The sequence below is a fragment of the Xiphias gladius genome, chromosome 11, assembly GCF_016859285.1.
Source record: "Xiphias gladius isolate SHS-SW01 ecotype Sanya breed wild chromosome 11, ASM1685928v1, whole genome shotgun sequence".
In the NCBI taxonomy this organism is placed as follows: Eukaryota; Metazoa; Chordata; class Actinopteri; order Istiophoriformes; family Xiphiidae; genus Xiphias; species Xiphias gladius.
The window spans coordinates 1,486,217-1,507,392 of NC_053410.1; the positions used below are offsets into that span (position 1 = coordinate 1,486,217).

The 21,176-nt window shown below is 45.6% G+C and overlaps 1 protein-coding gene across 3 annotated transcripts in view; it reads right to left on the reverse strand.

Annotated features, from left to right (window-relative positions):
- Window positions 1-21,176, reverse strand: part of LOC120796116 (echinoderm microtubule-associated protein-like 6) — an 86,439-nt gene that overhangs the window by 19,362 nt on the left and 45,901 nt on the right. For 2 of the 3 annotated variants that reach the window (XM_040138511.1, XM_040138509.1), the window contains exons 18-29: window positions 19,923-20,016; window positions 19,282-19,382; window positions 18,021-18,223; window positions 12,087-12,198; window positions 10,712-10,839; window positions 7,821-7,962; window positions 6,487-6,639; window positions 6,242-6,373; window positions 5,208-5,296; window positions 4,109-4,285; window positions 2,422-2,656; window positions 885-1,011 (exon numbers count right to left, since the gene is read on the reverse strand). In XM_040138511.1, coding sequence (XP_039994445.1) covers window positions 885-1,011; window positions 2,422-2,656; window positions 4,109-4,285; window positions 5,208-5,296; window positions 6,242-6,373; window positions 6,487-6,639; window positions 7,821-7,962; window positions 10,712-10,839; window positions 12,087-12,198; window positions 18,021-18,223; window positions 19,282-19,382; window positions 19,923-20,016 — 1,693 coding nt within the window. Of the gene's footprint in view, window positions 1-884; window positions 1,012-2,421; window positions 2,657-4,108; window positions 4,286-5,207; window positions 5,297-6,241; window positions 6,374-6,486; window positions 6,669-7,774; window positions 7,963-10,711; window positions 10,840-12,086; window positions 12,199-18,020; window positions 18,224-19,281; window positions 19,383-19,922; window positions 20,017-21,176 lie in introns of all 3 variants that reach the window. The other variant, XM_040138510.1, reaches the window with a different exon arrangement.

The window sequence follows — 21,176 nt, forward strand, 5'->3', positions numbered from 1 at the left end:
TAGAGGATTATTAGGAATATTAATAGTTAGATGCTAGAAAATGGATTTCCTAGAGCGAAGCGGTTCAGGACTAATTTGAGAGGCGGCCATGCGAGAGTCACGGAGATGTACAGTGTTGTATCCCGCAGGAGGTGAGGGTGTTAGATGGTCAGCTGTTATAACAGAGGGTGACGCTGGGCTGAGTTTAACTGACGGCAGTTCAACAAACTGAAAAGAAGGAAAAATGAGTGAGTTAACAGGTGGATGAAACAGACTTTTCTCTTAAAAAAAGGAAGATGAGAGCAGCAGAGTGGTGAGTATGACATAAGTTAATGCTGTGCAGATGGGCATAATACCACATTCACCGTGGGACCGGTTGTAGTCGGCTGCAGCCTTTGTTTGCTCGTCCTGGCCATGCGATCGTGTGAATATCGTCTGCTTTTAAAGCCCGGGATTAATATGGCAAAGGGACGTGATAGTGAGATAAGGGAGGACGTATTTTCAAACGTAGTTAACCAGGGTAAGTGATGTCCAAAGCGCAACGAGTTGAATCTGGTGGGATTTTCTGACACACTGAGGCTGGTGCATCTGCTTAACAGAATATATACCGGTTTTTTCCTTTGTTTGTATCGCCGTCTATTGCGTTAATTAACTAAGTCACGTTTGTAAAATTTGTGTTTATCTATAAAGTTAAAATGTAAAACAAAAGGAAACATTAACGACAAGACACACTCCTTGAATTTCAAACCGTTTCCACCAACATGCAAAGTTGTCTGGTGCAGCTTTAAACTCTGGACACAAACTGGGTTCAGAGAAACCTGAAACAACCAGCTTGTCATGGTCATGGTGTGTGGTGTGTGTGTGTGTGTGTGTGTGTGTGTGTGTGTGTGTGTGTGTGCCCATACCTCTCCTCGGCAGACAGCTCCTTCAGCTGTTGGTGAGGTTTGGTTCCTCGCATCTCTCTGATGCTGACGGCGTACATCTTAGTGGTGTAATCCACCGTCTTCTCCCGGGCAACGTCACTGTCGTAGCCTTTACACAAACACATTCATAAAGAAAAAGGTTCTGCAACCTGATCCGAGCCCCGACGGGCCACTTGGTTTTTTGTTGGGTTTTTTTTTCAACATATTAAAAAAAAAAAAAAAATGTAACCAGTTAGGTCCCATTGAGGCTGGAAGCCTCTTTGGTAAAGGAGACCAGGAAAGGACGGCAGCATAAAACGTTTCAGACAAAAGAATGAAACAATATTAAAAACCAAGAACATTACGGAGACAAATAACAATACTGAGAAGGATAAAATTAGCTAAATACAGACACGGCTGATAAAGGAGTCGTTTACCAAAGAGTTCAGCCGGAAATTTCAGATTCCTCGGATTCATTGATCTCTGCAGACTTCTGCACGTGGGTGGAGAAGAAAACAGGAGCGCTGTCTTTCCCTTCTCTGTCTGCGTAAAGCTTCGGGCTCGGGTCGGGTCGGATTGTTCCCTCTCTGTCTCTGCCAATCAACATGCACCGAGGCACGTCACGCGTTGCAGGGAGATACACAGGGAAGCGGGGAGAGAGACGGGCGGAGGTTGACCGGAGGAGGACGGCGCTAAAACCATCTACTGTGGCTGGGATCTCATCACCCACAACCTCGGCTCTTAAAGAGCCCGGTGACGGTGCCAGGGCAAAGATCTGTTCTGGATTACATGCAGACGTTCGGGCAACCCACAAACCACCTCGAGAAACACAAGCTGAGGCTTCTGGAACGGCCCCCGCAGCCCCCCCGTGTCAAACAAGGCTCGTTTTTAACGTCCGTTTGCTACAGAGACTCTAGGCTGTCAACTGTCAAAGGGAAAACATCAAAAACATGATCTTATAAAGAAGAAGCATTTTCTGCTCTGACGTCAGCGTCAGCAGGTCTGTGTCTTCAAAACTGTCACAAACTGATGCTGAAAAATGAATCTGTTTTATGACGTGACAACAATGTGGCTAAAGTTCACTTAGGAGCAGGCACCAGTTCAAGGAAAAGGTCCTGGTGATCAAAATAAGGAGCTTTGTCAAGGCCATGGAAACTCTGATGTCAGGTGACAATGATGAACACGTGGTAAAGGTTAAGGTCACAACGTCGAAAAAGCGATGTTTGTTGTCTCCCGTGTTAAAGAGAAAGAAAAGCATCAGGTCCTCACACTTGAGAAGCCGAAACCAGAGAATTCGGGCATTTTCTTTCCGTTGAAATTGATTCAAAGAGATTTTTAAAACAGTTGCCGATAAACTGTCTGTCGATCCACCTATTGATTCACTGAATAATCGTCGCTGCTCCGTTTGGCACCACCAGGCAAGTTCTGGTCTGAAAGTGCAGATTCAGGCCGGGTCCGGGTCTCGGTTTGATAAAGAGCAGAGAAACGGAAACTCTTCATCTCTAAGATCAGCTTGAAGTAAAAACGCAGACACACCCACCTCCGTCCTCCTCGATGTCGTCGTCCGACTCCTCGCTGTCCACGGGGGGTCGGTTGTCGCGAAACAAAGGCCCCTCCCCCTCCCCGCCGACCCCGCCTCCTCGCTCCCTTGCCCAGATCATCAGGGCCGTGTCGGCCCCGCCCGCCGTCAGCAGGGTGGAGTCGTCCTGGTCCCAGCGGACGTTGGTCACCTGGGCGCTGTGGCCCACGTAGCGCTTGAAACGGGCGTACTGACCCTGGAGGGAGGGGGAGGAGAAGAAGTACACTTTAGTTACTGGGTTACTCAGATTCTTCCTACTTTTACTAGTAGTAGTAAAAATACTGCAGTCCAAGTCAAAGTCCTGCAGTCAAATTTAAAGTGTCATCGTTCAGCTTTCTGCAGCGAAAGGACTCGAAATAAGTTTTGCCGTTGGGTAAAAACCTTTTATCACCTGGTTTGAGGATTTTGATGCACTGAGACCAGAGGAAGAAGGAAAAGAGGGAAGTAAATGAGGAGAGAGAGCAAGAGATAAACCAAGGAAAGAAAAGGACAGAAAGAAACTAGGAAAGCAGAAAAGAGGAAACACAAAAAGGAAAAAAGAAAAGAAGAAGGAAGAAATAAATAATGAAAGAAAGAAAGAAAGAAAGCGTAAAGAAAGAAGTAGGGAGAGCAAAAAGAGGGAACGCGAAGAAAGATGAGCGACAATAAGGAAAGAAATGAGAGCGTAAAGGAAGGAAGACAGTCCTGTCCAGTCTGGTCTGTATTATCTCTTACGTCTTTTCTGTGAGGTTTGTTTGTATGAACGTTCGAAGCCGGATTCACCAAACTCTCTTAACGGCACAAACTCGTCGTAAATCGCCAGTTTCAGCCTGATGAACACTCATCAGATGCGGCCACTGCCGCACACTACAGCCCTAAAACCTCCGTATGAGGCCACGCGTGGGTCAAAAGAAGAATTTCACACTGCGGAGCTTCGGGTCCTGCTGTGAGAAAAACGGCAAACAAATTCAGCATTTGAGAACCAGAGACGACTGGAAGACGTGAGGAGCACGGCTGCCAACGACTGTGACAGAAAGAGAGTGGGAATACGAGGGTGGACGTTAAAAATAACACGTTTCTAAAGCAAAGCGGTTCGGGACTAATGTGAGAGCTGATGGGGTCATGTGGACATTGGACAGGATGTTACTCTGTCCTACAGCAGGTGATGTGACACTGTCAGAGGATGAGCCTGGACAGAGACCTGCAGAAGGACCCCGAGGCGGCGAGAGGAACAACTCCTGTATTGTGTAGGTTTTTGTGCAGAAATATGTTAAAAAAATCATAAAAGCTCCTCTTAAATTGGCCACGACGCTGATGATATGGTGAAGCTCCCCTAAGTCTGTCTTGGTTATGCATCTCATTTTTGGTAATTTCGGTATCATATTTAATCTCCAGTTTCTGTTTCATGTCAAATGATTATTTTCTCCCCTGTGGAATCTCTTCACGTCTTTCGCGACAGCTCTGGACCGGGAGTCGGTTCTGTTGGACCCGAGAGAAAAACTTGGAGTGCGAGAACATCTGCGAATGCCTCAGATGCTCTTAAATCACTCGTTCGTGCCACGTCAGAACAAAGGCCCAAGTTCGCAGCCATATTGGCAGACAGCAGCTCCTGCTGAACGCAACGTGCTACTCTACGCAGGAACCGGATTCTCCGCCTCGTCTGTCGTACTCTGACTGGGTAGCTGAACAGCTTGAGGAAGCCAAAGTCGTCTCCGGTGGCGAGCAGCGTTCGGTCTCTGGTGAGCGACGCGGCGTTGATGTCGGTGATGTCGCTGTGCGTCGGCCAGATTCCCTCGCAGCTCGAACCCAGAACGCACGTCCAGCCGGACCACTCGACCCGCTCCAGCTACACACACACACACACACACACACACACACACACACACACACACACACACACACGTGATAACATCAAACACGTGATACGCACAACAATAGGATGAAGACAGAGGGACAGAGATTAAGAAACAGATGAACACTTCATAAACACACTGTCTCTGAACAGAAGGATCCCGAGCCCCATTCAGACTGGATTCTTGTGTCTAGATGCGGTGATTTTAACATCACCTGCTCTGGTCAGGATTTTTACTTCTGTCCGGAGCATACGTGGGGAATCAGCCCCCCCCCAAAGTAACGATTAAAGACACAGTGACCTCCTGTGTTTCTGTGAACTGTCATTTAAATCCCGTCCGAAGCCCCATCCTCGGGTTTTAAAGTGGATCTCTGAGTGTTTTCTCTACATGAATCAATGAATAGAAGAAGCCAAAAATGTGTCAACATGCTAACCCCAACATCCGGGCCTGTTTGGGAACAAACGTGAGGCCAGAAAACTTAAATATCCACAGGAGAGCAGGACCCTGTAAAAGCTCATCTAATGTGCTGCTGTAATGTCAGCTACAGTTCGTCACTGCTGGTCTACCTTTGTTTCAGCCTATATTTGTTCACATTTATCAAACTGTCACATCAAAAGCTGCTGAATCAGCTGAGATCAGCTCCTGTTGCTGTGAACCCATGGATGTACAGACAACTGTCACTGGGTCACTGTGACACTGAAGGAAACTTAAAAACGTGAGGATTCTGAATGAAGTTCTGCAGCCTCTCTGTCCTCTGACTTCTAGGTGGATTTCTGGAGCTTTATTCTGGAGGGACATCAGAGATCATGACGCCCTCAGGAAGTGGACGTCCCACTGAATCATATCAACACGTGCCCAATCGAATGGGCACACACACACACAAACACACACACACTCACACACACGCATACTGACCTCAGAGTTTCTGATTGTTTGTCTTTTTCCTCTCGGGGCTTCGAAGAAAAGCTGCTCTTTGGCTCCTGTGTTCACCTGCAACAGTTTACCTGAAACACACACGCGCACACACACACACACACACACACACACACACACACACACACACACACACACACACACACACACACACACACACGTAAAAGAAAGAAATAAAGAAAACAGTTAATGGTGTGAATAAAACAATGAAAAAGTGAAACTATATAACTTTTGAAAGAATAAATGACCCAAGCTTCCTCTTACAAATGAAAACTTTACTTCATGAATTCAAAACACGTCTTCGCTCAGCTCCACACACTCTGGGTTTTGGTCTGGTTTCACTGTATCAGCTCACCTCCACTCGTTCTGCTGTCACACTGTGTCGCAGCATTTGCCGTTATCCTGTAACTGTGAGCTGCGATGCCGTTCAACAGAAGTTAGGCAGCGTCACTTTGACCCCCTCTGATTATTAACCATCATTCTGAGTGCTGTGAACAGCCTCCTACAGAAAGCCTTCATATATGTTTACACATCTTTAGCAGAAGATAAGATGCAACTCAAGGTGCTTCCCAAAGATCCACGTTTTGATAAAATAATCTGCTCTGAATAATCATTTGTGTCTGACACGGTTTAAAAACTTCAGCCAGCTTGTTAAATATTCTTAAACTTACACCTCCAGACTCTGTGAATATCCTATTTTATTTTTTCATTTTAAAAGTTTAACTGCTGGACAGACGACGTCTCCTGCTTCCACTGAAACGTCCGTCCTCAGTGTTTGTGACCTGGAGGCTTCAAGTTTCTCACATCACGCCACTACAAGCTTCGCGCTGGCTCACGATTGGCTCCAAACTAGCTCTGATGCCATAAATCCGGCATTGGGTACGTGCAGGTGTTTGACTGAGATTTAAGGTGGAGCTCAGTGGAGCTTCCCTTCTTCACAAACTGCCCAGTGAAGCTCAGACGCGTTTGGGTGGAGGAGGGCGGTGGAAGAAGATGGAGAGAGTGTCGTGTGTTACCTCGAGCGTCCCAGTCGATGTGCGTGATGTAACTGGACGCTCCTTTACAGATCCCCACTCTCTTACTGCTCAGCACGTTGTAGATGTCCACGAAGCTGTCATGCGACGCCACCGCCAGGTATTTACCTGAGTCTGAGACCGTGCGTACCAGAAAATGTCAAATAAAAGTGAGGACGAGTGGCATTATCTCTACATAGTAATGTCTGTGCTACGGTGTGTGTGTGTGTGTGTGTGTGTGTGCGCACCTGGGGTGAAGCGGACGTCAGAGATGGCGTCATGGCGATGGTGGAAGCTCAAAAGATCCTCCAGCGTGTCGGCGTTCACCATCAGCACGCCGCCGTCGCTCAGACCGACCGCCAGCGCCTTCCCATCAGGAGAGAAGGCACAGCAGCGGCCGCCTGGAAAACACACACACACACAGTCGGTCAGTCGGTTAGCTTGTTGGTCAATATTCAAGTTTATCAGTTACTTCATTTGACATGTTCTGCTGGAATTGTCTGTATTTCTGATTTCAGAAGTCCAGGTCAGAAAGTCCATGTTCGGGGTCGCGGGTGTTGCGTTTCTTCGGGTCCCTCTCCCGTCATTTCCTGTCAGCTCTCTGTTGTAAACCGTCTGACAAAGGGAAAGAAAATGCCCAAACTAATCAGGGAAGATCTGCGATGTCACCCGAAAGTTTTACCGCTCCGTCGCTTAAAGAGCATCCTCAAAAAGCGCCGTCTGCCTCCCTGACATCTCCGTCACTGAGCCTCCTCCTCGTCTGTCTGTTTTATTCACTGACTCTGTCCGTTCTTGTTTCTTGTGTCTGTTACTCGGCTGATATTTCGACAGGGAGTTGCTGTAAAAGAGCAGGTACGTTCAGCTTTCCTTCCCTGCAGATGTTTTTAAAGTCCACGTGAAACGCAGCTTCCCTTTTCGTCAAACTGTCCAACATTTAGGGAAAACCCCCCTGTCCTCTGTCTTTTCCCAGAGTCAGATGAAAAGATGGACACGCGCTTCATCTCTGTGTGTCCGGGACGTGTTTAGCCTAGCTTAGCACAAAGACTGGAGGCAGGGGGAAACTGCTAGCTTCACTCCATCAAAAGAGAAGAAGAAAATTCTCCTCCCATCACCTCAAAAATCCATCACCACGAACAATTAGCATCTTTTTAAGAATAAATGGTGAAAGTATTAAAGTTGAGACCTGAGAGAAAATCAACCAATAATAACTGTGACTAAACATCAACTCAGGTGGATTATTTATCTGCAGTAGCGGCGGTTGGTCGTTAGCGGGCGCCTGTGCGTTTCTACTCTCTAATCATTTTAATATTAATTCAAACAACGTTACAAAGTATGAAATCAATCATGGGTTAAAAAAGAGTCTTCTTTATGTCCCCTCTCCTAATGGGCCCAGTCCCAGGTCACAATACACACAACTTCGCCACGAGCTTCCTCCTGATCCTGACATGACCTGAAACCAATGGCTGCCTAGAAGAAGGCAAGTCAGTCTAAAAACGAATGGGTGATCTGGACGGTGACCAGCAGGGGCATAGGATACACAGGACAGTAACATAAAAAGCGGCGGCCTGGTCCTTTATCTGACCTCTCTTCAGCTTGCGGACGGCCACCATGCGGTGATTGGCTGACGTCTCCCACAGTCGCAGGGTTTTATCGTCGCTGACGGTGGCACAGATGGGGAGCAGGGGGTGGGGGGCCAGACCCCAAACCTCGCCCTCCATATGACCCTACACACACACACACACACACACGTTAATCAACAGGAAAGCATACATCGATCGTATGGGACAAATGACTACAGTTGCCTCTCAAAGTCTCTCATTAGCTTTAAATATGGACGTACTGCACAGTTTCCCTATCAGAATAACCAGGACTGTTTGAAAATTGAGATTTATTTTACGTCAATAATTGCAGTCAAGACTGATAATGGGCCGTGTATCTGTAGATATATAATTTAGGTTTGCCTGGAAAGAAAATTCTTACAAAATGCATTTGATTCTGTGAAGTTGTCAGATACGGGATGTTCATCACAGCAAATCATTTAAAACGTGTAATCTGTGAGGGTTTGGCTGAAACTATGATTTCATAATGTTATGAAATGAATAATTGTTGGCTGCAGCCTCACAGTTCTCCTATGAGGGAATGACACGACCTCACCCGAGGGTTTCTATGTGTTAATTACACGGGAGGCAATTTAATGAAGCACAGTTTTAAACGCTCAATATAAACTAAAGCAACGAAGGGACTGAAACTAGACTTTGACACAGGGTCCTTCTGAGAGACCAGGAAGACAGAGTGAAGGACAGGGGGACCCATCACGGCTGAGTCTGTACCTCAGTGCTGAAAACTTCCCTCAGATTTGCCATGAATCAAATGATGGAGTCTTAAAGACGTAGACTTGTTTGCCCTGGGTTTGGCCTATCAGGCTACGTGTAGGTGGTCCTACCTGACTGGTGGAGGTTTTTGGGGCTGTATGCAGCCTGCAGACACAACTGAGGGCTGAAAATTAACATTTTAACTTTACAGGTAATGTTCTAGTAGAAAGATGCCACAATTAATCATCAATCATAGACACATTAAGGCAGTGAAGCCCAGAAGTCTTTGTTATAAAGATGCTAATATGAGCTAAATATCAGAAAGGCTCTCTTCTCTATTAAGGAAAGTAAACAAACGTTGTTAGTGCATCAGCATTATATATTCATGTACATGTCTATGAATATAAAGCAGGATATTGTAGACAACTTCATTGTGCTCTCCACCGTGTCTGAAACCAAACCTTTGCTGTTGTGAAAGACATTCCTGAACGCACACACACGCACACACACACATCACCGCACGCTTCTGCTTGCGTCCCTGCACACCGACATCTGAAAGCACTCAGGTGCATCAGGCTGGAAACATCGCACACTTCACGCGACCAAGACACACACACTGCATATATGTAACCTGGACAGAAAAGTGTGGACAACGTTGTTGTGTTCTGTACATGTGTGTGTGTGTGTCTCAGTGTGTGTGTGTGTGTCTCTGTGTGTGTTTGTCTCTGTGTGTGTGTGTGTCTCTCTGTGTGTGTGTCTCTGTGTGTGTGTGTCTCTCTCTGTGTGTGTGTCTCTGTGTGTGTGTGTCTCTGTGTGTGTGTGTGTGTCTCTGTGTGTGTGTCTCTCTGTGTGTGTGTCTCTGTGTGTGTGTGTCTCTCTGTGTGTGTGTCTCTGTGTGTGTGTGTCTCTGTGTGTGTGTGTGTCTCTCTGTGTGTGTGTCTCTGTGTGTGTGTGTCTCTCTGTGTGTGTGTCTCTGTGTGTGTGTGTGTGTGTCTCTGTGTGTGTGTCTCTCTGTGTGTGTGTCTCTGTGTGTGTGTGTGTGTGTCTGTGTGTGTGTGTCTCTCTGTGTGTGTGTCTCTGTGTGTGTCTCTGTGTGTGTGTGTGTCTCTGTGTGTGTGTCTCTCTGTGTGTGTGTCTCTGTGTGTGTGCAACTGCCTATTGATCTGCAGCAGACAGCTCTCTTCCTCACCATGGCAACAGGTGCCGTACCAGAGTACCAGACATTTAAAGAATCCTTGAGATTTTCACCATATCTCACACACTCGCACACACACACACACACACACACACACACACACACACACACACAGTGACAAAATGACAAACACCCATCTTAAGAAACTAAAATCTAATGGATGACGTTCTGGATCTTTCCATCATATCACATGGTCTTCCTCAGCAGATAGAGAGCTGGTCCAGTTCTCACGGGATTGAAGATGTTTGAATTCTAATCCAGATTTTCGTGAAATCAAATCCCATTGTGATATTGTTTATGTTCCTGGTTTTTCTGCAGTGGTCCTTCGCTGCATTTACCCTCAGTAGCTAAACGATGGGCCGAGGGGAAACGCCGCAGCCTGTAATCCCGTGACTCTGCTTGTGATTTAATCTGACTGATATCAGCCTCGCCGTTACCAACTCAACCTTTCATCCTGCCGCTGCTGTTTTCTGCCGGACGAACACAGCGGGGCTTTTGCTGTGAAGGAGTCGTAGGAAACGCCATGTACTTGTCAGCCAGGTTGGCGCTGACAGAGGTCGTTATCAGACACCCGACGCAAGTCAACGCTCACGCGGAGGAGCGAACAGCGAGGAGCAGCCGCAGTGAGCCGTCGGATGGAGAGCGGCGCACCTCCGGCTCCTCGGCAACACGGCCACCGGCTCTTTTTACTGTGTCCTGCTGCTGCGTGGAAAACCCGCGGATCGACCTCACCTGCTCACAGAATGGATGCGTTAGCACTGTTGCTATGGTTACCTGCGCTTCAACACACCTCAAACCCTGATTTGGGACGATGGCTTAAACGGTCGACCTGAACTGTGACCGAGGCGTCCACAGGTGGGATTTTAACACGTACCTGTCAGCCAGTGAGAACAAGTGAACGTGGCAGCCTGCTGTACACACACACGCACACACACACACACACACGCACACACAGACCCAGTATACCTGCACCAGCAGGGTCATGGGTCCGGTCTTGTCGATCTCCAGAACTTCTCCGTTTTTGGTTCCCACCAGGATGTGACCGTGACCCAGTGTGATGGCTCTGATGGACGGGTTGTCCTCCAGCAGCAGGCCTGCACACGCGCGCACACACACACACACACACACACACACACACACACACACACACACACACACACACACACACACACACACACACACACACACACACACACACGAATTGAGGACTTTCAAGATCATTTTTTAGATAAAGTCCCAGTCTCTTAGGTAAGTGTTCACTTTTCAAAACAAATATTTCGAGTTTTACAGACGGAGGTGTGTGACCCCATGTGTCCAGGTGATGGCAGTGTCGGATAGAAGAGTTTCTAATGTGTGTGACAGCTGCTTCACTTATAATCTTCAGCAGGGAGAGCAATTATGACCATGTTCAACATAATTTAATCCACAAAACCGGAAAATACATAACAGAAAAAGCGGCCTCGGAGAGCATCTCCGTCTATGATCGGAGAAATAAAACAAAAACTGTTTCACCATTTGTGAAATGTTCAAGTTTAGGTCCGACTTAATCTCAGCCTTTGAATTCACTCTTATATCTAATCTGCACATCACACGATGCTCCTGTTTGTACACGTACACAGCAGCAGAAAAGCAAATAACAGAAGGAAAACAGATGTGACAGGGGAGGTCAGAGGACTCAAGACTAGAAATGAAGAAAGGGAACAAAAGAAAAAATAGGAATAAATACGACACAATTCAACAAAATACTAAGAAAATGAATGACAGTGAGAAACAACAAGAAGAACAGAGCTTCACCAAATCAGAAGAAAATAATCCTGTGAAAAATGTAGAGTCTGTAAATCAATATGCAATATTTTAAATAAAATGTATATTCTATTTTATATTTGGTTTCATTTGCTGTATTTTTATATTTTATATGGTTGAAACTACGTTTACTCAAGTACTGCACTCAAGTACGATTTTGAGTAATTTTACTTGAGTATTTCCATTTTCCGATACTTGGTACTTCTACTCTTCCACAACGCAGGAGCCACTATTGTACTTTTTACAATAACTTTAACTTTAGTTACTAGTTACTTTGCAGATTCAGATTAATGACACAAAATGTAATCGACAAAATATTACGATGTATTTTTATGGATAAAGAAAGGACTTTATATAGTAATGCATCCGTAATAATGAGTAACTTATCTGAGGTGCATTATTCTGAAATAAGCCATTCTGCATATTGAGTACTTTTACTTTTTGTACCTCAAGTAACCTTTTTGCTTGTGATTAAAGTGAAGCGGCGGCTCTACCTCCCTCCCCCCGTCCCTCGTGGTGATGGCTGTATTGCCTGTACCTTTAGAGCCCGGGGACAGAGCGGCCCTCTTGATGGCGTAGGTCTTCAGGCAGCGGTCAAACATGTCGTCCCACAGCTCCACCACGCCGTCCTTCCCGCCCGTCACGAAGCCCTGAAAACAGATCCCCATCAAATTTACTAGAACGGGGCAAACCCCCTCGAGATTCATCATCACTCAGGACACTCACAAGGAGCAACTAGAAAACAAAGAGTTACAAGAGTAACAAGAGAGTAACAAGAGTTACAACCTTCGGATCGACATTATCCTAAAGACACGATCAAACTACAACAGTCAGTGACAGCATTACTGCAAACACGTGGACTCTGTTTTATGATGAGAGGATGATAAAACATTTTCAAATCAGCCAAATGAAGACAAAGAACTAATACTGTACGTACGGGACAGAGCCCGGAACATAAAAGCTTTACGTTTTACTAGTTTCCATTACGAGGAGCTGATCAGAGAATCTCAGTGAGGACAACAAATTGTTTTAGGCAACAAGGATAATTAAAATAAAGGCACTTAAAAGTATTTCGTATCAAGAGGGAGCCAGGGTTAAACAATGGTGCCTAAAAAAAGATCCTCCCAGTACGAATCCACAGAGCCTGATATCCATGACACTGAGAGGGAGAAGATTGGTCCAGTATTGGTAAAATAAACGGCGAAGCTTATTGTGACACGTGAAGCAATGTCTGGAAGGTTACAGAACACCAACACCGAAATGAACCCAGATGTTCAACGCTAGCAGCCTTCTGCAGGGATGTGCAGTCGTTCGAGGCTGCAGGCGGAGAGCTGGAGCTGGAGCAGCGGTTCTGAGCCGTTACATAAGATCTGGCTTTGTTAGTTTTAGCTGACAAACAAGTTTGTAGGATGTTAAAGTCAGACTGCAAAGCCTCGTGAATTTGTGATGACGATTTTGTTGCACACACACCCACACACACATATAGATATACAATATCATCTGCATATAACTGAGCACGAAAAACAATCCATCTACCAATATTAGTAGGTCGTTAATGAGAATAGAAAACAGAAGTGGTTCTAAATGACACCTTTTTGCTGAGTTATCAAATCGGATTTACACCCTGGTACAAGAACTATTTCCTTCTGTTATGAAGCAGTGCATGTTGGGAAAGCCCAGCAGCACGGAGCTTCTCTAAGAGGAGACGGCGATCCACTGGGTCAAAGGCTTTAATAAAGCTTCTTAGCGATTTCATCGACTGATTCATTCCTTTAGAGAAATCAATCAGGGCTTTTGAAACCGAACAGAAAGACGCCAACTATCGCTGCGCACCTTTAACCCAGGAAAACGCAACCTGGCATGTCAAGATTTCCCTCCCTCCCCTTTCCTCCCTCAGATACTATCACATCCTGCCTCCTTCCTTCCTTCCTGCCTTCCTTCCTCTCTCAGAGCTGTGCGCTCTCATCGCTCAGTCCTGTCATCCTCTCTCCTGCCGGTTTTTCCTCCCTTGTCCTCCCACTCAGCCTGAGAGATCTTCAGATCTTTGTGATACCAGCCCGTTTCCTCTGTAGACTCTCACACAGTGGATGTTGGGTTGTAAAGAGTCGATTTTTTACCGTGTTTCCATTTCAGTGGCGAACGTTGAGACTCGTGAAACATTCATTTCAACCCTGAACGATGATAACATTAAAACTATTCCACACAAACCCGTCTAGATTTCAATTTTTAGAGTCATAAATTTTTGTTGAACCATTAAAACCATTCATGCTCACTGGGGCGGTGAAGGTGGGAGATCATTAAGAGGAAGGTGAGTCTTAATAAAAAAGAGGGTGAGTAGCATGGGTGTGACGCAAAGCTTCTATCTGTATCTGTATTTATTAATGTCACAAAGCCATACCATAAGAGAGTGTGACTCCACATACTGTACACACAGTACATCTGTATATTTAGCTGCCAACAAAACAGCCTTATATTTGAATCATCTACCCGAATGAATCAAATAATAATTGAACTCCACCTTCAGAAAAAGAAAAAATGTGTATATGTGTTCTGGGCTTCACTGCCTTAATGTGTCTATGATTGATGATTAATTGTGGCATCTTTCTACTAGAACATTACCTGTAAATGTGTAAATGGTCCGTGTGATGGAACAATGGTGGAAAAATATCAGCTAATAAAGCACCGGGCCGTGCTGCATGATTTCCTTTGTTTGCCTGGAGGTTGTGGATACAAATGGGAGGAGGCCTGAATGAACGTTAGGTCGGTCTGATATGATAAAAACCGAGAAAGCTGCGGACAAAAAAACAAGTCAGAATAATTATTGCAGGCCTCACTACCTGATCCCGAGGTGAATATAAAACCTGCGGAACATCAGTCAAGCCTTGTTCCACACTGCGCAACTAATCTGGTGAAAACTGATGAAAGGTTCCTGAGGATGAACGTCTGAATATTGAAGTTAAGTCTAAGTAGACCTGCGGGCGCTGGGGCCAATAATCAGATATATGCTGGGTCATGACCCTAGTAGGCAGCAAATGGCTACAATTCACTGAAAAGAAATAAATCATAATTCGTCTATTTCTTCTCCGTTCTGGTCAACGGCGTCAAACACCTGGACGTCCCAGGTGATGCGCTGATTTTCTTCCACTGTCACACACTACACAGAGTAAAAGAAGCATGTGATGTGCTCAGCGCTTATCTTTCACCCTTGATGCCCCAGGTCTTGTCGGTTGGGCTGATTCTGTGTCGTGTGAGAAAAAAACCAAAAACTCTACGTACGTGAAAAACGGTTTGAAAAGTGAAAAAGTTTTTCATGAAATCAGATCCCATTTTTTATACCATTTACGTTCAACATTTTTTCTACAAAAGCAATTCAATGTATTGACATTCAGTACATGTCCCTCTATACACACTGATAGATTTCATTAGTGGTGGTGGAATCCTCCGTTCCAGCACTGGATTCACGCGTGTGCCTTCACACACACACACACACACACACACACGCGGGAACCGACGGGAAACGCCGCAGCCTGTAATCCAGCGACACTGTGATTTAATCAGACTGATATCAGCCTCACCGTTCACTGTTCGCTCTCCCACAGCCGCCTCAGAGCCGGATGAAGTTACCGCTAATGCTGCACCAACACTTCCTACTGCTGCAGATTAACATTAACAGGCTTTTATTGTGAGCAGCCACGGGAAACGCAACATATTTGTCATTTTCGCTCATTTTTTTGGTGCGCTGATTTTTGCAGCGAGTAATGAAAAAGAGTCATTGAGCTGCAAACCTCCAACTCCTCAGCAACATCGCCAGCTCCTCTGACTGTGTCCTGCTGCTGTATGGAAAACTACTGGCTGTGTGCGCAGCATGAAATCAGACTGAGACGGTGGACTTATTAAGGACTGACTTCTTTCTTTATCAAAACAACCTGAGTTTGTTTGGCTGCGCTGGAAACAGATTCAGCAGCTGCTCTAACGCTGGATTTCTGACCAGGCAGCGGCTCGACCAGTGTTTGCGTAGTATTGAAGTGCACTTTCGTAGGGATCACGACTTCAATTCACTCGTATGTGCCACTTAAGAGCAAATCTGTTCATAAGACGGGTTCTTTCTATTTAACATTTGTGATCACAGGTTTGGATCAATGCTATATTTACACCTCATTATCCAGAAGGTTGTATTTTTATACTTTGTGACAAGAAGTTGAAACTTAACCCTCGTGGAACTGGAGCCTTGAGAATCCGTAACATCTCAGTTAAAATGTGATTCTTACATTTCAATGAGTAATTTAATGATCGTGTCAAGAGCTCACTGGGAGGAGCGACATAATCTGCCATGGAATAATCTGCATTTTGATGAGGGAAAAAAACGTAAACGTTTAGAAAATTTAGATTTGAATTTGTATATTAAAGACAGATCTCAGTGTCAGGTGTAACTTTGCAGACTCCGTGTTCATGGAAGCAGAAAGTAGGATCAAGTTATTCTGAAAATAGTAAAAAAACAAAAGACAGGATGGAGAGAATAAATCGTTTTGAACATGAATTAACGGAGGAATGAGGTTTCGCAGATTTAAGGGAGTTTTTGGTAAATCCGGACTCGCCCGGTGGTCTCTCTATTGGCTCATCTGTCTGCAAAGCCTGTTACATACAGAGACAGTCATATGCTGAATGAAGAGAGGGAGTTAAAACAATGAACAGGAAGAAAGACAGAGTGAGGGAGGGGAAAACAGATGGAAGAAGAAACAGCAAAAAAAAAACCCAAAAAATGGTAAATCGACCACACGTCTGCTCACTCCTACATTTAGGTTTTGGGCATGTAGCCGACGTTCCTGTTCAACGTGACTAACACACTAGAGTAGGATCAAACACACACTCCACACTCCACACACACACACCTACACACACACACACACACACACACACGCACGCACACACCTCCACACACACACAGCTGACAGAATGTGAAGGGCCCATTGGTAGGAGGAAGATCGTCTGGAGAATCAGTCACACTGTTTAATCAAAACCTGTTTTCCCTTGAATACTGCACTGAGTCAACACACACACACACACACACACACACACACACACACACACACACACACACACACACACACACACACACACACACACACACACTGTAGGTGCTCCAGTTCACCGTGTGCCAAAACATTGACTCCTGTCAAAACCTGGTGTACTCTGCTGCGTTCTTGCTAATGTTGTGTCTCCAGTAGTGGAGAACTACAGGATACAGAAGGGGAAAAAATCAAGAGAGAAACCAACATAAAGTGTCTCAGTGAGGTTGTTGGGCCACCAGGACTCGCCAGAACAGCCTCAGTGCTCCTTGGCATTGATCCCACAAGTCTCTGGACTCTACTGGAGGGACGACGCCACTCCTCCAAAAGATGCTCCCTCATTTGGTGTTTTGATGGTGGTGGTGCAGAGCGCTGTCTTACACGTCGGTCCAAAATCTCCTGTAGGTGTTCAGCTGGGTCGAGACCAGGTGACCGCAAAGACCACAGCATTCCCATCATTTTCATACCCATCCAACCATTCAGTGACTCCTCCTGCCCTGTGGATGGAGGCACTGACATCCTGTTTCTCCCTTTTTTCAGGCTTCTCCCTCAATTTGCCTCCTGTCTGTAGCTCTAGTAAGTGCGTCCGGGTGCTGCAGCCTCACAGTCGACTAACATTATTTCAAAAATCAATTCTTGGCATTTGTGAATAGATTCAGAATCGTAAAAGATAAGATTCACGCTTCTTATGTGAATCAATTTTTTTTTTTTTTTACCAACCCCCTTGTTCCAACCCTCACCTACAAACGCACTGGTGATCTAAGCAGTCCCCACCAGCTGGAGGGGCGCCACGGAGGAGGACCAAATCTGTTGAAAGGAATCAAGTCCATCTCCGCTGCTCACTCTAAACCTCAGATACTGAGAGGAGACAACAGGCAGACCCTGCAGAGGGACACTATTGGGGGCTGATGCTCGCTGTCATTTCCTAAACCTTCTAGCCGCCACTCGTCTTGCTGAGCCACAACCTGCACGAAAGCAGCGCTTAGTTTCAGTTAACTGCATGACAGCGAGCAGCACTGAACAATGTGAGCGGGGTATCGTTTCTGCGTCTGTTTCAGGTGACATTTAAACACACCTCTAAACCGCTGCTGCTGGTTGAAAACCGCGGGACCTTGTTAATGCTGAGGTTAACGAGTGTCTGTCTAAATCCTGTCCAGATGTCACTGCAACACCATGAGTGATTTTCATGTAGTTTCTAATGTACAGATGAGGTTGATGACTGGACACAGACCAGAGTGAAGATGAAGGAAGTTAACATTATAAAAGTGTTGTAATTGTGATAAAATGTCATAACGAAAAGACCAGTCCCCTCAAGGACACCTCGCCTAGGACCCTGCTGATCTCTGACCATGAGCTTTGGGTAGTGACCAATAGAATGACAGAAAGTTCCAGCCTGTCCTCCTCACCTTGTCCAGGGAGAACATGGCAAACACTGGTCCATCGTGGGCTTTGACCGTTTTCAGCAGCAGCGGCTCCTTCCAGATGTAAACGTCTCCGGTGGCGGCTCCGGAGAACACCAGCGCCTCGCTGCGGCCGTAACACACCGACATCATGGTCTCCGCCCGGCCGACGCTCCTGAACACACCACGCCGGAAGGTCAGACCGCCACCTGGAGGGCAGAGACAGAAGTTCTCCATCAGATGGAACTTTACCATGATCAGTGTTTTAGAACATGATCACTGCCACAGTTTTTAATATAAAGTTGAGGAGAAAATAACAGGATATAAACCCACACAGGAACTGGAGAGAATTAAATGTCCGATCTATGACAATTATTTGCAGTCAGGTGGTTTTATTGCCTTTGCTTAGGAACAAAACTGTTAAAATATCAGTTCCGGAAAGTAAAATGGGCTTTTCTTGGGTTTAATTGGCCTAAAGCAGGGTTTTCAAAATTTCACACTGTCGGCCCCGCTGAGACAACTATGCCCCAGTTCCCATAATTTGGGGGCTTTGTGGGATGTAAACGACAAGTATATAATGTTGACACAGATTCAGTCAGCTTCACTGAGGGCTACAACTTGGAACGCCATTTTTGTTTAGCCTGTATTTGTGCACATTTTAGCAGACAGGCCCGTTTCAAGTATGCCGAATTAGCTGTTAGCAGCTCCTGTCTGCAGTGTACCCATGGACAAACAGGCAACTATCACTGGATTACTGTGGTACTAAAGAAAACCTAAAAACCTGATGATTCTCAGCCAAGTTCCACAGTTATAAGGAGGGTCTTTTTTTCCAAGCAGACTTACGGACATTTATTTGCAGAAGATAACGACGCCCTTCGAAAATTTTAGTCACACTGAATATTAAATTATGTGCATCATGCCTGTGTGTTCAGATTTGACTGAGTTAAGAGTCAGAGATTATCAATTAGTATCATTAATTTCACAAACGTTACACCGGGGAGTCCTCAATAGACACCAACTGCTGCAGCAGCGAAAGGTCGGCAGAGGACAATATTGACACCACCCATTTTACACCCCCTTTTTAGGAACTTCCTGTTACTGACCTTTCCTCAGGCAAAATCTGGGGTCAGACCTTCGCATTCAAGGAACGCACACAAAAAAACTACTTTGAGTGGAATCGGACGCCATCTAACCCTGCAGCGGCTACTTGGATCTGTGTTCCACTGAACCCTGAGTCAAACGAGTCAAGTGCCTCCTGCAGTTTCACCTGCATGTTGCCAGAACTTGATGTGTTTGATTCCCACAGTGACCAGTTTGTCCATCAGCATGGGATTACACTTCACCACAAATATCTTCTCCTTATGACCCCTGCAGAAAAGAAGAGACACAATTAAAAGGACATGTACTCTGGCTTCCACTGTACCCGAACTATCAACACCAAAGTCAAAAGTAGCAGCAGCAGTACAAGAGTAGTGCAGTGATATGGTAGCAGCAGTCAGAGCAGCCCATGACCAGTTGCACCAGTAGTAGTAACAATACTAGTGGCAGTGATATCAGTGCAGTAGTAATGGCAGATGTTGTTGTTTTTGTAGCAGTAGTTCTGGTGGTGGCAGCAGAATGCAGCAGCCCTAGTACTAGTTTGTACTTCTGCAACTATGACCTGCACCAATAACATATGACCTTGTACGAGTACTAACTGTAGTAGCACCTGTGCGGTTGCAGTGGTAGTGGTAGTATACGTAGGCGTAAAAGTACTAGTGATAGTAGTAGCTGTGCTATCAGCATTAGTGGCAGTAGAAGTGAAAGCAGACCGATTAGAAGAAATAGTAGTTTCAATAGTAGCAATAATAAAAGTAGGCTTCACTTTGACATCTATTCATATCCATAGATATATTTCTTTTACAGCACCTGGCAGTAGCGAGTTTCTCTCCTCTCTTCCAGTCCCAGACTACGATGGAGTGTCCGTCATCGACTCCTACTGAGACCAGACTCTTTCCATCGGCTGCAGGAGAAACACGGAGAAAAGATAAATCACAAAGAGGTTGTTGCTTTTTTCACATAAAAGGTGTCTGACAAACGTTCTCGCTAAATACAATCTAGTTCTTATTACTGATAGTCTCAGAGTGAGAAAGCGCCTTTACTAAAGTATGGTGTGACTGTTGCTTTACCGTAGTGTCTCACCCTTCATGCCTGGGGATATTTGTGTGATTTGAACGGCAGCCTTTCACCAGGCGCATAAGAAATAACAAGAGCAAAGGGCAACACAAACATAATCAGAGGTGTGTGATGTGCACGAAAACACCTGCACCCGTCGTTTCGACGTGATCCCACACACACTGTCCCACTTCCAAACTTTGAAGAGCGTCAACTCTCCAGAAAAACAAAAATGTCATCAGAACATTGCAGCTACTGTACCTGGCTTCTACCTCTGTCTGGATGACGTGTTCGGGGTGTGGTTCGGTCACCCATAGACGCGGCTTAAATGATGCAGCGTGACCAATTAAAAGTGTCTTTTTTTGTCTGCTACAGCGTACCCATCTGTGTTCTTTGAGAAAAAACAACCAGAAACCCTGACCATGAATGGTTTCACGGCGGTGCTCCCTGGTTTTGCATTAATTCTACAGATTACCTTTCCGGTATCCGTCTACCTAAATGAGGACCTTGTTTTCGATACAGCCAATCAAACGCTACATAAAGCGGGAAAGGTCAGCGTTGACTCACAGGCAGAACAGGAGGTCACACTGAGCCAGACAGCAGCCTGCTACACAGCACAAGAGCTACAACATTAGCTTTCCCGCTAAAGTCTCCTTCTTATCAAACTTACAAACACGAACAGACACGCCGTCTCGTACCTTAGCTTGTCGAACGAGCCACCAACCAAACATTCAGCGGGAACAGTGACCAAAGATTTGGGACAAATTGGAAATTGAAATTTGGCCCTGATGATAGCCGTGGAGGAAAGGTAAAGGGATGACCAAATGTATTACAATTCATCTGCTGGGGACCATGAACGTTACGATAAAATCTCATGGCATCTTTTCAGCAGTTGTGGAGAGATTTCAGTTGACGTGGTGGAACGAAGGACAGAAACGGTGGAAGCCATTTTGAGATCAGGGCGGGAACAGTGGGATGGGGGGAGTCTGGCTATAAACGTAGTATAAA